We start from the raw sequence: 18,250 nt of genomic DNA, 5'->3' as shown, positions 1-18,250 counted from the left end.
ACCGACGTTTCCTGGCTGTATTTTACTTCGTTTTTCCAGAGCTTCTTTCCTTAACGAAGTAAGGGCAAATAAATGGAGAACAAAGAGAGGAAGAACTGCGGAGACAACGGATCTGAAAGCTCGGTAATGACTCTCTCTCTCTCTCCTGCTCCTTCAATTTTTTCCCCAGTGGTCTCCAGTGATTGCTTTCGAACTCGGAGCAAGAAAGGAAATGCAAGAAAAGATGTTGACAAAGCTTGCTAATGGATTTATTACCTTGGGAATGTTTTGTCTTCGACTCTGAATTGTCAACTTCTTTGAAACTGAAGGTCAGCAAGTCTCTGTCGACTAGAATACACTCTTGTCTCGGGAATGTGCGGAGCAAGACCGCGCATAACGGTACACAAGGGAGAAAGCGGCTGGGCGGAGTGAAGCAGTGCGCGCTGCTGCAAACTGCTGGTAGCTGCAGCCGCGTTTCCCCCTCCATGCGCTCACTCCCCCTCTCATTGGTCGAGCCTGCTAGAGTCCTACTTGCGCAAATGACTTGTTTTGTATTCGCTTGCTCCACAAGACTACATTGTTGCTACTACGCCACCAGTCAAGCCGGGGTATAATTCCCATTTCTAATATTTTCATTCTTTTCACAAAGTTCTGACTTTTCAGCAGTATAATTATGAATTTAGAAGTCCTACTAATACTAGAAATCATCCCTGAATAGGGGTGTAAGGGGTGACCTTCCACGCAGTACACCCAACTGTCAACCTCACTTCCACGTAGTAAACCTTGGACTGCATTTTGCAAACAAACGAGGCTCTGGCGACTGGCCCTATGGCCAGTATAATTCTGTGTGTTGTCCTGTTTTTTGTCCTCGCGTGTGCTGAGTGCTTCTTTAGAGCGTCAGCTTTTAACAGAAGTCAGAATATTTTAAGATTTTAGTTACGCAACGTTAGAGATGTTATTTGTAACGATAAGGGACTGACGCACCCAAAATTTTAAAACCATATTTAAAAAAAAATCATTCCTGAATAATAAACAATATAAATATACATCCTCAGAAGAAACTTTATTTTTCTTGTTGGAATCCAGTACAGAAATATAAAGCTTGCAACGGTCCGTCCATCAACTTATCTTACCATCAGCTGGCTATGAGCTGCAAAAGTTTACTCACTTGTGCTACTAATCATATCAGTCGCAGAAACAGACTCTTAATATATCAGGGTTTGCCAGGATAGGAGAAGGTTACAATAAGCGTTTACATGGGAAAATCACTTGGTGCACGTGGTAATACAAATTCAATACATGTGTGCTGAACGAAGAAGCATTACAGCTTCATTATACAAACGAAAAGAGTATACCAATGCAAGCTATATATTTGAACGTGAACATAAGATATTATCGTCGTTTTCTATCACCTTTAGCTAATCGTGACGATGAGGATGGGTATTGATATGACGTAATTGGTGAAGGGACACTCACAAAGAATATTCATGCCCAGTCCAGGATTCGAACCCGAAACCCTGAGTTAACCATTCCGCCACGGACGTCGGTTGAAACAAGCTGAATAGGTTTGCCTCGCAGGGTCGTTTCCAGTATCTTTTTACCGTTAAATACACACACTATAGAAGTATTAATTCAATTTTAATGTCTCCCACGCATGGACTCTTCGTATGAATGTTGCGCCAACCTCCATAACAGAGATGTTAGCATAGCACGCTACCACGCAAGGGGTCCCGGGTTCGGATACCGGGTCGGGCATAGGTCTTCTTTGTGTGTGTCTCTTCATCAATTTCATCATATCATCTCTCATCTTCGCGATTAGCCAAAAGTGGCAGAGAAGTGACAGAAAATAAACCAAATCAATTAATCACGCAGTCGTTACAAGCCTATAGGAACAACAATTAAGAATCAGAACACTGTTCAGTGGTGAAACGCGCAATTGAACTAAACCGTATAATTTGTTTTGAAATGGTTTGGAAACTTCCATTCTTCATGTGCTCACGCCTTACAACCTTCTTTCACTACTTCTTTACATGGTCTATTTCTACACGTGGCACTCATTGCCTGACCATACTACATCATTATTACAACCTACGCAGGTATATTTGAAATGCTGTGTATAATGGTCATTGTTGGGATTTTCGAAACTTTTCTTATCAGTAGCTTCGTATCTGATTTAGATCTAGCGTGTGATTGGAGACGGCAGTAATCACAGGAACCAATGACTGCAACCGAAGATGATCGTGCTTCAGCGGAAAGAAACCTACTAACATTGCACGTAATGCATGTTGGACAATATATTGATTTCATTTTTTCAAGTTAGTTCCTTTCTTTTCACTGCTGTACATTTTTTTAAAGTTGGCCTGGGTTAGGGTTATCAGATGACAAACTTTATAAAGGATGACGTTTTTAGATTTCACGGAAGTGTTATACCAGACGTCCGGTTTTTTCCGGACATGTCCTACATTTTAGCCTTGTGTCCGGCGTCCGGGCGGAATTTGAAAGAATATCATAAATATTCTACATTTTGAGAGTCACAAAATATGAATTAGGAAAATACGTGTTTCAGTTGAATTAATGAGAAATCATGCAAGTTACAAGTCTATGGACTACACTCCCAAATTGAATAGTGAAATTTATTTTGATTCAGTCATTGCCCAAAGAGATAATAAAAGTTTGTCCTGTGTGAAAGCGTCGGCCCCCCTATCCCTCGTTTCTATCCGGCCCTCTGGATTACTTCCTACTTAATCCCTCAATCTCTCCTTTCACCTCACCCTGGGTGCCACGCGAGCAGATTATATTTGCGCCGGAATTACAAAAGAGGGGGTTTCACATAACAATTTATATTTTTATGTCCCTGGTTCGTTTACACATATACAGCAAGTGAATATACAACTGTTTAAATGGACAGTACCGTAGTTCTTGAAATTATAACATTCTCGTAGGATATATTGGTTTATTATACGTAGTTATATATATACATATTTTACAGAGAGTTTCCATGAGTGTCTTGCATAGACCAAAATTACCAAATCTCTAAATCAATATAATTGCGCACCTATGGCATAACCATCGGCACTTCCCTTACAACCGAGTTAGCATAACTATCTCGGTGGGCCTATCCTCAGCTTAAATGATATTCCGTTACAAATGCGTTTCCTTACGCCTTCACTCCTTCTTTTGGGCATCAATTAATCAAAATACGGAAATATCCACATAATCAAAGCTTTTTCTAAAAGGGGACTTGGGACAGCAACAGGGGCTGGCATAACCAGATGCTACATTATTATATCCAGTTTAGCCACCATAAGTGGACTAAACTTGAGGAGACGTTCCTCTTTCGTCGATCAATGGGGAAACACTGTTTTTTCCTAAAGCCCACTGGCTCTTTTTATAGTCGGGGTAAACGTCCGTGGACGTGGACCCCGTAGCGTTGGAAAATTCCACTACCAATGGTCTTTTGTAAGACAGCTAGCTCCCCCAACCGGGGAGGTAAAAAACAGGGGAATCTAACATCCAGCAAAGCACAATCCAATAATATACACTTACATGCAATAATAACATAAAAGTACGCTCTTGGAAACATATTACTTAACCCTACACCTTGTAGCTGGCCAGCAATTAATTATTACAATATACCAAAACCAGTAATGGTCAATCCGACCGTTACACCTGCTATAACAAAAACGGAAGCAATTTATGAATAAGTTTTGGGACCACATTCTGATGATGTCACTGTTCGGTGCATGAGCAAAATTTCTTGCCTTCGTGTTTATACTGATGGAATAAAGTCTGTAAAACGTTTGGCACTGGTTCAATGTAATTTCAAGGAGATTGACTGTTCATCAGTCTCAGAAATATACTTTGACTAAACCTGAAATTTTGAGAACTTTGAAAAGTACCAGTTAAAATATGTAGTAAGAAGTGTACTGTTTACTTTTGATTACAAGTTTAGGAATTTTGTATTTAACAAGTCATAAATAAATCATATTTAAAAAAAAATGAAAAGTGCCAATTTTAAATGACTTTGTAACTTGTTCTAGAAATCTGTATAATTTATTGTGAGTGTTTTGCGTCCTACATTTTGACTTAAAGTCCTACATTTTGGGACATTATGTCCTACATTTCGCTCATAGCGATCTGGTAACCCTAGTTATACTACTAGACAACTCTCCTAAGGGCATGAGGGAAGAGTTTCCGCGTGGCCATCCTCTCTGCGGAGGCTGGAGCACTGTTGCCAACTTAGCTCTTTTTGAGCCAGGTCTGGCTATTTCATGCACTCGTTTGGCTGTGAACTGGGGCGCACGTCATTCTGCTCCACTATGGTGCCATCACTGGCTCCGGCGTACATAAGACAACTTTTGCCATAAGTATACATCTTGCACATGATATTGCTATATTTGCTGCGTCGGCCCATTCCCTCTTACCTCCCCAGCTACTTTTCTTTATAGCGCCTTGGCTCACGTGAAGATGACATAATATTGTTATCCGGGAATGCTTTATTTTCGATTTCATACGATCATCGGTGGATTATTGAGATGGGTGATGCCGCCGGACGTATACGGTGAAACTAAGAATAAATTACCATCACTTTAGAGCTAACGGAATTAACAGCACCAGACCCCCACTCATTTGACACCTAAAATTGCCCCAGGAGGCACTTTATCCAGTCTCGTAAATCTAGCTCTTTGAAAGTTTCTACTCCGTTTACGGTGAAATTCAGCTCTTTTATGCGCATCAGGTTTGGCAACACCGCCAGGATGGCCGTAGAAGGCAACGAGAAATGCATTGCGCTTAGAGAAGTATTATTTTATTTGTTCTCTTGGGAATATCAAACTTCCGATGGTATATAAAAAGATATCAACGGAAAAAGGACAGACTGAGGTAGTAATTGACAGGCGTAAAAGTCGAAACTTCCATTTGATTAGCCATAACTTGAAGTTGATTCCCCATAAGGAATACATGGGTTTCTGAAAATTCTTATTCATCATGCCTTTCAAACATCGTATCTAGCTTAATAATCAACTTTAAAAAACATGAGAAATGCGATATTTAAACACACGAGAGAAACAGGACATGACATAGAGTGGGATGAGGCTAAGCAGATGGGAAGGGAGAAGAGAATATTAGTGAGAAAATAGAAGGAGGCCAAGGAAATAGAGAAGAAAGGTGAAGAAGACGCAATGAACTGGAATTGGGGACTTAAGTTTAAACAAAGACTGGAAAAAGGTGTTAGAAAGAGTGGAAAGGACAAGAGAGAAAGAGGAGAGAAGAAGGAAGAAGAATGAAGGAAAAAGAGCGTGAGATAAAGAGTCCAACCACATTCTAGATGGAAGAAAATATGTTTAGCCTTTTAGGTGAAAGTACAGTTGACAAGGAAGAACCACCTGGTAGAATGTTCCAGAACAACTTTCTAATAGTCTGGAGGGGAGTAATGTTTGTGTATATAAATTGTCACTCTTCAATTTACATAACTAAACTTTTACATTACTTATTACGAAAATATTAAAGCAGTGTTTCAAGTTAACATCTATTGTATAATTTGCAATTTTTGTGTGCAGTATTTCATTAACTTTTATTTAAACATTCGGTATTTCAATATATATATATATATATGTATATTCACAAAATGTGAATTCTTAAACTTACACATAAACTATAGCTGTAAGAAATGTGCAGCTCACGGCGAACCGTGGTAGATATCACAAATGCTTTGCAATCAAAAACTCAGCAATGCAGCGGCGACAGCAGAAGAGATGCAAACGTCCAACAATTTTTCTTCGCTGGATGAAAAGTTTCTTGTCCTTGCGCTTAAAACTGAGAGTGTTGTATTTTCCTTACTTTGAAATTGAACACGAAAACAATATCAACAATTATTTACAAATACAACATTTTGTTGAAGCAGTTGTCTATATCCCAAAAAAGAGGACATTTCCTCATTTTGCTAAAAACCCGCCTGGGCCATTATTAGGGCCCGAAAAAGAGGACATGTCCGGGTAAAAGAGGACGTTTGGAAACCCTAGCCTGGGTAAATCCTCTGCCATACCTTGCCCCCACCCGTAATCGCCGTCACTGGTTGCAATGTTGGTGAGAGGCAAATAAAACAACAGCCACAGTATTGAAAATGTATCAGAGATTCCAATGTCGAGTGGGCAAGCAATCCATAAGATAAATAAACGATTTCATATAAAGGGTTGTGGTCATGATTTACTACGACGTGGAAGGCCTCAAATCATCATTACAACAGAGGAAAATACATGTATGACCAAAGTGGCAACGTCCATTAGAAAGGCATATTCGGAATTTGATATTCGTCCTAACTAGTGTCCATCATCGCATTTCCGCAACACGATGGAGCTCCTCCACATTACTTTGCAGAGGTACCGGAAATTGTTAACGGTGTCTTCCAGGAATGGTTTGGAAGGTACAACTGACTGGCCACAATGGTCGTGCGATCTTACACTGTGTAATTTTGCCGTAAGGGGGTACTAAAACATAAAAATGTTTGCTGAAAAAGCCAAGGGATTTGAAACCTCTGCCCATTGAATAAGATTATAAAAGTAATAATCTCTGTCGTAACGTCTCTCTCGAAATTTTGAGCAAATTAAAATTTTCAAATGAAAGCATCAAAGAATTCGGGAAAACTCCAAGTGGTAAATGCAAACTCACTAAAAAATTACCTCAATTACCACTTTTACAAGAACTTTTAAAACGGAGTTTAGAAATGGTAATTATGAAATATTTCTCAGTGTGTAACCCCCCCCCCCCAGAACGCAGCTATATGAATCCACCTTTACAATTCCAGCCCGCTGGAATCCTGCGCAAGCCGGTGGTAACAATAGTAAACACTTTTTCTTGATTGTAATTGACATTGTAGTCAGTCTTTGGAACACGTGTACAGAACAAGAAGGCACATATTTTGACCATTCTTTGTGTGTGATTTGTACCGATTTGTTACCTCTCCAATGACACAGTGGTATTACCGTCGTCACCTTGTAATCAAAGGGTCCCTGGATCCGGATCGACACAAGATGAAGGCACATAATGGTTCGACTGTAGGCCCAGTCCCGATTAGCCAATCTGTGCATAAGTACTTTAAAATAAAAACTCGAACTCTGACCCAGTGCACCTATTTCTACGCATTACTACATAACGCGAAACCTGAAACCTAACTTTGGGGAGAATATTTTCTGTGCCATAAAAATAGTGTCCGGGATGATTTTGCTAAATACTTAAATGCTGTAAAATTTGCATTATTATAAAAAAACTATTCATTGCTTTGCTTCTCAGGTCCGAGGAGGTTAACAAAACAATGATTAACTTCAGTGGCGGCGATTGAGTTCCCAAACTAGGGGGGGCAAGGTGCCAAAACTGGGGGAAGGGCAAGGACAGTTTAATTATCCATGGCAGATAAGGTGTAGCATAGTGCGATGGCAAATTCCGCAAAAAGTGTGGGGAGAGGCACGCGCACGCCCCCTAATCGCCGCCACTGATTAACTGATACATTTTAATAAACCTGGAAAAACTTAAAGGGGGATAGTGCCCCTTGCCCCCGCCAAGTTAAGCCTATGGTATTACAGCTCTGTAACATCGACAATGACTTTCATTCCTTTCGGTAAACTAACGTTTGAAATATCCTGTGTTTTATGTAGTATCTAATTTTGAGCAGAGAAAAATACACAGATACAGGGGTGCCCACAGAGAGGGATTATGGCGCAGGTTGCGCCATCGAGATTTTTTTTGGGGGGGGGGGGATTTTTTTACCTTCAAATAATATAATATTCAACATTTATATCTTTTTCGAAAATATATGTAAAGATTTTACACCTTAAATGCACCATATTTAACCCATTAAATGAAGAAAAGAAAGTGTTTAAGGGTATTATCGAAGGTGGGGAGGAGAGATATACAACTTTTACATATTACGCCTTAATTGACATGAGGGTTCTGGGGGAGATTCTGAATTAAATTTGGGGGGGACAGTATCCAACTCTAGGTCTTAGATTATGGCGGGTATTATAATTAAATTGAACATTAAATTGAAGGGGTATCCAATTCTTGTGTATTGCTATTGTCTTAAACTGTTGCGGAAATTCTGGTGTGGAGACTGAGAATTAATTTTTTGAAGGAGGCAATATCCACTCCTCAATATCAACAGTAAGTCTAAAATTTATTGAGTATTAAACTTAAAGGGGGAGAAAGAAAGCTCTTGATAAAGTGTTAAATCTTAGATTGTCAAGGGATTTCTGTAGTGGAGAGAGAGTTCGAACATTAAATTTTGGAGACTGTATTTATCGATATGGTATCCACACGTTTTCGACCCCTAACGTGCCGAAGGAGAAGCTGGAAAAGACTAAGAAGTATTGACATCCTATTAAATTAATATTCTTGAAAGCCTTCAAAGAAATGGATGTAAACATTTTCTTGCTCGCTTCGCTTGCACTGATGTGTTCCTAGGATGCGTGTTTGGCGCTATAATGATTTGAATGTGAAGCTTTTATACTATAGCTGCATTACAAGACAAGCGATATTCTCATTATGATCAACGATTTTAGGGATGATCTTGAGTGATGGACATGGGCTCCCTGTGTAGGGAGGAGGGGCGGATCAAGTATAGTGTTCAGTAAAGCTAAGAAAAAGTTACTTTCGGTAGACACGCTGTCGTAATTAAATACTTTGTGTGGATTACGATATGGTTTGAGGGCGCGAGTGTTATGATTTTTTGGAGGGGACGCATGACATGATTTGGGGGGATTCATAACATTATTTTGGGATGGGATGCATGACATGATTTTAGGGGGGGATGCGCCATTGGCCTTGGGGGGGATGGGCACCTCTGCACAGATACAGATGAATTGCTGCGGGATTTTCATATGAACCTAAGGAAAAGCATACGCCAACTCTGGTGGCATGGCTTGAAGCTGTAGTAAGTACGTATATCTGTTGAATAGCAGCACAATGACCTGTATTTTCAACTTGTGTTTATTTGTAGCCCCTACTGTGACTCCAAACAAAGACACTTGCATCATTCCACGTAGGCCATCAATCAGCCTGTGTTGATTCAAACGCTCCCCTTTGTGTTGGTATTGTTACGACGCGTATCGTTCTCACAGATTAAAGTTTGTGTTGTTGCAAACAGTGGAGATTGGTCAATTAGCAGAGATTTGAAATGTGGTAACGTTCATTTTAAATTAAATTGAATTTAGGTCATTTAACAGTAACAGGTATGGTAACTCATTAGCTATTTCAGTTCAATTTGATCCCTGTTTAATGATCAAATTTCCTATTAAATTATATTTAAGGGGTTTCCATAAAATATCACCAATTCAACCCCTAAGAGTACATACTAAAAGGTATCGAAAGGGATACGGAGAAACTATAGCTATACCAATGCACCCATAACAATTTTGTCATATTTCATTATTTTAAATAAACTACTTTGAATCAAGGTTGATTGATTTAAATCAGGTTGATTTAAATCAACATTTAAATCAAGATTTAAATCAGGTGATTTGTTTAAAAAAAGAATTGCTGATTTAAATCACTTTAAATAAATAATTCGTAGCATAATGTACAAAAGGATTGTGTGTATATCAGAATCACTTTTGGTGAAAATACATTAATCTCGTAATCATTTAATAGTGTTTATTATGCTCTAAGAAAGGAGAAGAAACAAAATATGTATACTGATGAGGTGAGGCTCATACGAAAGGAAGTGTAATATGTTAACACACTTACATTCTCTGGATTTAAAATTCAATAATTTTTATAGGCAAAAATAGCAAACATTATCATTAAACTTTAAATATACTACATGGCAGCTGATATTTTGCGAACTATCATTAACATACTACCAAAATTCAGCAACAAAGACTTTAAAAAAAATTCAGTTACAAATATAGAGTACATCCAGAATGTGTTATTTTATCTGGAAGAAAAATTAGTGAAATTAAGTATTATAGTTTTTATTAACACACTCAAGAAACATTTCCATAGGAGGTTCAAATATATAATCAAACTGTTCAAATATATTACAGAGCTGTTTACTAGAAAAAAGCCTTTCTATAAAAAAGAACATGTCTATATGTATGATGCCAAAAACAATTCCAGCAATTTTAAACGTGTTTAAAAATTAAAAATGATTTTTATCCACTCTGCTTTGAACACTTGAAAGATTTCTTTAATAAATGAAAAGCAATATTATTAGTTGAGCAACGCTCCCCAACCGCGGTGTCCCGAAGCCCCACTATGCATGTCGTGAAACTACGTATATTTTATTCATTCCATTCAGAGAGACTCTTTTACCTTGTATTTCCCATGAAACCTTCAATACAGACTGTAGCCAAACAGTCAACTACTCCAACAATGCTTAAATTGACTTATTTCAGCTTACTGATAATGTAAATTAATAACTCAAAATTGAGATAACTGTTTTCTTAGATAACCAGGACCGTAACGAGAGGTGTTTTAAGACAAAAAAGTCAGAATATGCGACTCAGGCACGTATCCAGGAATTCCTTTCGGGGGGGGCTCAACACCATTTTTTTGAGGGGTATAGTAAGAACCTCACAATTGTGTGTTTAAGTCCAGAGGTGGCAAATGGGTTCCAAAACGGGGGGGGGGGGGGTGCGGAGGGCGTTGCAAGGAAAGTTTACTTTCTCTTGGTAGCCAAGGCTTAACATTAAGAGGTCATAATGTTCAGGCAAAAAAATTAAAAATGGGGAGCAACTATCCCTTAAATCGTTGCCACTGTAAGGCTAACATTTTAATCAGAACGTGAAATCGGAACATTTTTTACAACCCGACTCCTCTATTTCCATGCATTAATATTGTGTGCTGGAACCATCTCAGTATGTGGGTTTGTCCATTTCTTCTCATCAGGCATAAAATCATCTATGGTGTCTTTGAGTGTTTTTACGAAGCTGTTACACATGCACGGGATGGACAATCCACTCGACAACGCGAGATTCAAATTGTGGGCTGCGAACTGGACGCAGACAGCTCTCGAATTTTCTCTCTGATTCGAGACTGAACACCACTAACGTGTCTTGTCCTCCCATGTTTTCAGCTCTTATAAAAGCCGAAACCCAACAAATTGTTCAGATTCAGGCCTTAGCACTCTCAAGTGTTCAAAAATGCCTGTCACAGCTTCCGCTGTCTTGTCATATATCGGCACAAAAGAAAGGAAGTCTTCTCGAATACAGGTGGATCACGAAACAATTAATGCACAGTGAAAACCTTTCCGTTCCCAACACATCTAATGTTTCGTCTCCCAGTATGATCAAATGCTTACTCATTTATCTCTAGTGACGTGCCCAAGGGAGGTTTGGTGAGGTAATAACCCCATTTGACCCAGTATTCTTAAAAAAAAAATAAAAAAAAAGGGAACGTCAAAGACAGGGGAAAAATGGCAAAATCAGGACTGACCACCAACAATAGTATGCGTATCCCTTCCAAAAATCCTGGGCACGCCTCTCTTTATCTCGGACACATTTTTTAAAATCAACTCACCAGAAGTTTTTATCATCGTATTGGAGATTGAAGTAAGATGCGTTCTTCCTGCAGGTTTGGATATGATCCTTAAGGGTGCTGTCGTCTGTCTGCCTTCACACCTAACCTTAACAAGGCCCTAATTTTCCATCCTTGTGACTGGATTTTCAAGACTTAGGAAGGTTTCAGACCGAAGGGACACGCGATACATGTCGATTGGAATGGGTCAATCAACAGCAACGTTTCACACCGTAGCGACACAAAAGGCCGCACAAACCTAATCTTCAGGCGACACGGTGTGAAATCTCCCTTATTAGGCCACTGTCATTGTCACCTCGAAGTAGTAGCTCTTGTTGACCACAGAAAAATTATCTTCAACCGGTGATAATGCTCCTCAGTTTTCTTCTCTCTCCTATATTTTCTGTGCTTGTTTATTATACAGGCAACACCTTACAATTTGATATACACAGGACATGTACTATGTAGACATTTTAACGAAAAATCGGTTGAAGTCAAGGATGGCTAAGTGGCTCAGTTGGTAGAGCCCTGATTTGGGTCCTGATAAGAGCCTGCAATTTCCACCTAAAATGTCTACATATGCAACATCTTCTTGCTTTCTCTTCTCGACATTCATAAAATTTTCGGCTGTCTCTTTATGGTAGTTAAGTGTTTGAATGTGTTTCGAACCCAGTAGGCTTAAACAAAAGTATTTTTTTTATACCATGAAATTCTCGGACTGCATATACGAAATTTAGTTCTGACAAAACTAAATCATCACTCAAAACTTTGATTTTCAGTTGATCTATGCAGCTTATTTCTGTTTTAATAAACCACTAAAATATCCAGTACTGCTGAAATATTCACTTTAGAGAGAGAGGGGGGGGGGACTTGATCTCTTCGACCCTCGACCCGAAATAGCACTACACTGAGACCCGGAAGTTCTGCTGTTGTCAATGTCTTCATTTTCGAATCACTATATCTTATAAAGCAATCAGAGGACGCTGACTGATCTGATCATCAATCGACTGTGTGAATTGTCACACTTACCTCTGAAATCTCATTAACCGATTCTTTGTACAGATCAACCGAAAAATTGAATCCGCGTATTTACATCCTCATTATATTCTAGAACGTTTCGCAGATAAAACGATTCGTTAATATTGCCAGTAATTGATTCCTTCTCTCATTCAAGAACGTACCCTTCTCCCGCCTTCCAGAGATTAGAAATTACAACGAATCGCCCTACGTGTGGCGCTACCTTTGTTGTGCAGCTTCCAAATGCTGACAAGTTTCTACATAGTGCTCAAGTGCGCTGCGACAACACCGAAAGCTCAAGAAAAGTGTACGTGCAATATTATCAACAACAGTTTTATAGAACATTCTCCGTCTTGCCTCGATAATTGTCTATCTCCTTAAATCATCGTCACATTATTCAAAAAGCCAAAAACCTTATTTTATCTAGCGTAAAATAAAATAAATAATGGGGGGGGGGGGCTCGAGCCACCTCAACCCCAGCTTGGATACGTGCTATTAACAATTACAGGGTTATAGAACATTCTCCATCTTGTTTCGATAATTATTTCACCCAAATTATCATCACATTATTCAAGAAGCCAAAATCCTAATTTTATCTAGTGTAAACAGAAAAAATTCCTGAAGGGGGCTCGAGCCTCCTGATTCCCACCTTGGATACGTGCTATTAACAATGACAGGGTTATAGAACATTCTCCATCTTGTCTCGATAATTATTTCTCTCCTTAAATTATTGTCACATTATTTTATTTCACACCACAAGAAATCAAAAACCTCATTTTATCTAGTGTAAACCTAAAACTTTCGGGGGGGGCTCGAGCCCCCTAAGCCCCCCTCTGGATACGTGCCTGGCGACTGAAAAATTTACGTTGACAGAGGTATATTCTGGTAACACACTGCTGGAATTTTCTGTTCCCCAAAGTGGTAGTAATACTACGTTCTAAAATGTGGTCTTCAGACGCTGACATAACTGAAGTATTCTTAAAAATGCTATTTTTAATCTTTAAATATAACCTATCTTATTTTTAATGAGTTTTTCTTTGTTTTCTTATTCAAAATTTGTGTGATGTAAATATCACAAACCGTGGCACAAGAAGAAAATATCCAAGCACGCACATATAATGTCGGTGTTTGGTAGTACGGAGCGTCAAATCACAATCCTGCCTAGGGTGCCAAAATATCTAGCTATGGGTTAAAGATGGCGGGCGTTCAGAACAGTGTATCGTCAGTCAATAAAAAAGTTGGGAACCATTGGTATAACAACAAATATATATTACAAATTTTACAAAATAACTAATTATTATGAATAGTTCAGGATTTAAGTCCTACCATGCAAGATACAAGTCAAAATATCCGAGTAACAGGCTAATACATTAGATTCAATGGTATAGGTGTAGTATGTCTCCACATTTGATCACGGCAGTATGTCTCCACATTTTTTCTCGATATGTCATTGTGAACCATTTTAGGTTAGGTTAGGTTAGGTAAATAAAACATACACATCTTGTTTCTTTGTGTTTCCTTTACCTTACCTTACCTAACCTTACCTAACGTGGTTAACAAGAAAGTAAAGTGGAGAAAACATACACAAATGAAGAACTTGAAACATACATACATATCAAATCTACATTCTTCCAATGTTGAGACTACTACACCAATGTGGAGACATTCTTCTAATGTGAAGACATACTAACAGTTACACCTATACCAGATTCAATTAACTTGTCCAGTTGATATTTCTATGCTAAACAAAATTAATACAACTCGATACCCGGTGGAGGCACATAGTGGTTCGAATCAGATCCGGTCCCGATTAGCATTTTTGTGTAAAAAAATTAACTTAAAACAAAAACAGTTATTGAATTGGAGTAAATTCGTCCATAAGCAGAGAACATCAACCGAATTCAGTTTCGTTAAAACAACAAAGAATGTGGAATAAGAAAAGAGTAAACATAGTCATGGACAATTTGGCTACTGTTATCTTTGTTGTTGACTGTACCGGAAGTAATAGCACAACTTACCTGTCCAGAACGGCGAGGTCATGGCGTTGGGGTCCCACGTTGCCCACAGCTGAGCGGCTATGAAGGGGGAAGAACAGAAGATATAGCAGGCGATGACCACCACGGTTAGTTTCACAGTCTTTATCTTCGCCCTGGAGATTCCCTTCACGGAATGCGTCCTGGGGTTGATGGGGAAGGGCGCGGAGCTCTGTCCAGCACCTCTGGAGGCATCGTCGCGGCGCGCCACCGTGGCACGCCCCTTGAGAGCACAAGACGAGCGACAACAGTTACTGCCACTTTGCCTGTCTTTAAACTCCGCGTCGCAGGCAATGCACTTCTTCTCGGAGCTGGTTTCCCAGTAGAAATGAGTCTTTTTTGGACGGGTTTTCTTAAACTTGTTGCACAGCCTTGCGAGTCTGTTGCGCCTAAACCTGAACCTCTTCTCCTTCTCACCAAGTTTCAGGTTGAAGTTCACCCATATGGCACGACAGATGCAAGAGTATGTAAACACTAAGATCAACAAGGGTACGATGAATATGGACACGCTGTACCACGTCACGTACGCCTTTGGTCCCCAAGGTTCCACAAAGGTCCCCCAGCAGTCGTACACCCCCGGCATCACCTCCTGGTACGAGAAGATGAACAGCTGAGGGATGCAGAACCCCAGAGACATGCACCACGAGATGATCACCATCATGCGCGACCTCTGTGAAGTCCAAGAGCAGTAGTTGAGAGGGAAGCAGATGGCTTGGTACCTGTCTATTGCCGTCATCACCAGCACGTAGGAGCTGAGGTACGGTCCGAAGATCTGCATGTACTTGATGACCTTACACAAGAAGTTCCCGCCGACAAACCTGTACGTAACCTCCCAGCCGAGCTGCGGGAGGACATTGAAGAACGCCGTGATCAGGTCGGCGATGCTGAGGTGAAGGATGAAGTAGTACATTCTCGTCAGCTTCCCACGACGCGCCAACAGGGCCAGAAGCACGGCGCTGTTACCGAGGACCGTCAGGACGAAGATGAGTGCCAGGGTGGCTATCTCGAACTTGGCCAGTTCCTCGTCCCTCTCGTGGAATAAAGGAACGTTGGACGTTCCGTTCCCCTTCCCAGTGCTGTTCCATTCCGTCACGTTGGCAACGGAAAGTGTCACACCGGGCTGTTTCTCCTCCTGCATCGCTCCGGAGTCAAACCATCTTCAAGGGTGGAAGGCACTGCGTCGAAGACCTACGTCATCGCTCTTCAGATCCACGTCAGGTAACCTGCAAGAGTAAATTATACTTTAGTTCGGCCTAGGTATAAGGAAGTTCATGATATTTGAGCATACATAGGACATGAAATATTACATACAAGTACAGATTTTCTTCATACAGGGTTGTGCAATTACGAGTAAAAAGGGTTTTCTACTTGACACGTAAATTATTCGTATAAAATGCGTAAATGTAAAGTACGTAAAAAACTAGAATCAAACATAAAACGTGAAAGAAACATGCTTTTTGCGATGGTTATTATTATGTATGGCAGTTGGCAGTGGCAGAAAACACTAAAAGGCTTTAAAAAACTTTCCTTCCGAATTTGTTTGTGCTCTTATATACGAGGGTTATTTTTTAAGTAAGGTCCGTTTTGCAATAAAAACGAAGTAAGTAAATGTTTTCAAAAACTCGTAGTTCGTTACGATAAATGTTTAAACCAGCAAGGAAATTATGGAGAAAAATAGAGAAGTGTATATCAATTCAAAAAATAAATGTTTTTTTCTTTTAAAAAAACAAACATTTACTTACTTGGTTTTTATTGCAAAACGGACCTAACTTAAAAAATAACCCTCGTATAAAAGTTTAAAGCCTATAACAATTTCTTTTCAGTGAAAATTAAAATAACGACAAAACATTTTTTCAGTCTTCGAAGCAAAATCGGCTAATTTTGAAACCAAGTACTTAGATGCTCTGTTCAATCAGCAGTTTCTTTTTCAGTATGACGTATAACAATTAACAATCAACAGGATTATTTTACAGTTATATGTACGTATTAAAATGTAATTTAAGATGTTAATAGAACTTTGAAATCCAATCCAAATAAATTGTCGTTAATCGTTATGTTATGTTGTAAACACAATTACTAGTGAAAACGTATATATCAAAAGGTTTCTCAATTTTTAAAAATATGTGAAAGAACAGTTCTATTTTTAAAATTATTTTTGTGAAGTTGAGGCTCTGAGGTGGCTGTACAAACAATCTTCAAAAAATAATGATTTTGTGCTGAAATATGTAAGAAAGTATAAACAATCTTCAGAAAATAATGATTTTGTGTTGAAATATGTAAGAAAGTATAAACAATCTTCAGAAAATAATGATTTTGTGCTGAAATATGTAAGAAAGTATAAACAATCTTCAGAAATTAATGATTTTGTGCTGAAATATGTAAGAAAGTATAAACAATCTTCAAAAAATAATGATTTTGTGCTGAAATATGTAAGAAAGTATAAAAAATCTTCAAAAAATAATGATTTTGTGCTGAAATATGTAAGAAAGTATAAACAATCTTCAGAAAATAATGATTTTGTGCTGAAATATGTAAGAAAGTATAAACAATCTTCAGAAAATAATGATTTTGTGCTGAAATATGTAAGAAAGTATAAACAATCTTCAGAAAATAATGATTTTGTGCTAAAATATGTAAGAAAGTATAAACAATCTTCAGAAATTAATGATTTTGTGCTGAAATATGTAAGAAAGTATAAACAATCTTCAGAAATTAATGATTTTGTGCTGAAATATGTAAGAAAGTATAAACAATCTTCAGAAAATAATGATTTTGTGCTGAAATATGTAAGAAAGTATAAACAATCTTTAGAAAATAATGATTTTGTACTGAAATATGTAAGAAAGTATAAACAATCTTCAAAAAATAATGATTTTGTACTGAAATATGTAAGAAAGTATAAACAATCTTCAAAAAATAATGATTTTGTGCTGAAATATGTAAGAAAGTATAAACAATCTTAAGAAAATAATGATTTTGTGCTGAAATATGTAAGAAAGTATAAACAATCTTCAGAAAATAATGATTTTGTACTGAAATATGTAAGAAAGTATGAACAATCTTCAGAAAATAATGATTTTGTGCTGAAATATGTAAGAAAGTATAAACAATCTTCTGAAAATAAGGATTTTGTGATGAAATATTGAATAAAGTATAAACAAGCTTCAGAAAATAATGATTTTGTGCTGAAATATGTAAGAAAATTAAAGTTTAAAATGTAAATGAAAGTAATTTTTATATTACTAATTAACGAAAGAAATTACGGAACTCCTGGCGTCGTAGCGCTTTATGCTAACCACTCCACCACGAAGACGGCTTAATGATAAAGCTGTCCCCTTCATTACACCGTGATATGAAAGTACATATTCCTGGCCAAAAAAGGAGGTAATGGATCAGCAGTATTAGGAAAGTAACTTTTTAAGAGTAACTAAGTTACAGTTGAAGTTACTTGCCTTAAAAAGTAACTGGTTTACAGTTAGAGTAAAAAGAAACTTAAAAAGTTATCTACACAGTTACTGCTGCAAACAAATTATACACAATGAATGATCATTAATTGTAATCAAAAATATATTATGACTTACACGTGTTTTATTTATGTCATATAATTAATATTTTTACAACAAAAACAAATAAGATGGAACCAAGCCAAGTCTTCAAGTGCAATTAGAAATTCGCTTACAAATTGTGATTGTCTCTTCATCCAACTTATCACTAGT

The 18,250-nt window shown here is 38.1% G+C and overlaps 1 protein-coding gene across 1 annotated transcript in view; it reads right to left on the bottom strand.

The window, feature by feature from the left end:
• Window positions 1-15,672, bottom strand: part of LOC145999332 (isotocin receptor-like) — a 50,855-nt gene extending 35,183 nt beyond the window's left edge. Inside the window, exons 1-2 of the mRNA XM_083136291.1 lie at window positions 14,930-15,672; window positions 14,520-14,677 (exon numbers count right to left, since the gene is read on the bottom strand). Of these exons, the coding sequence (XP_082992417.1) occupies window positions 14,520-14,677; window positions 14,930-15,672 (901 nt within the window). The remainder of the gene's footprint in view (window positions 1-14,519; window positions 14,678-14,929) is intronic.
• Between the last annotated feature and the right edge of the window lie 2,578 nt (window positions 15,673-18,250).

Source organism: Lepisma saccharinum, chromosome 1, assembly GCF_977018435.1.
Source record: "Lepisma saccharinum chromosome 1, izLepSacc3.1, whole genome shotgun sequence".
Classification (NCBI taxonomy): domain Eukaryota; kingdom Metazoa; phylum Arthropoda; class Insecta; order Zygentoma; family Lepismatidae; genus Lepisma; species Lepisma saccharinum.
This window is presented reverse-complemented; position numbering and strand designations above follow the sequence as displayed.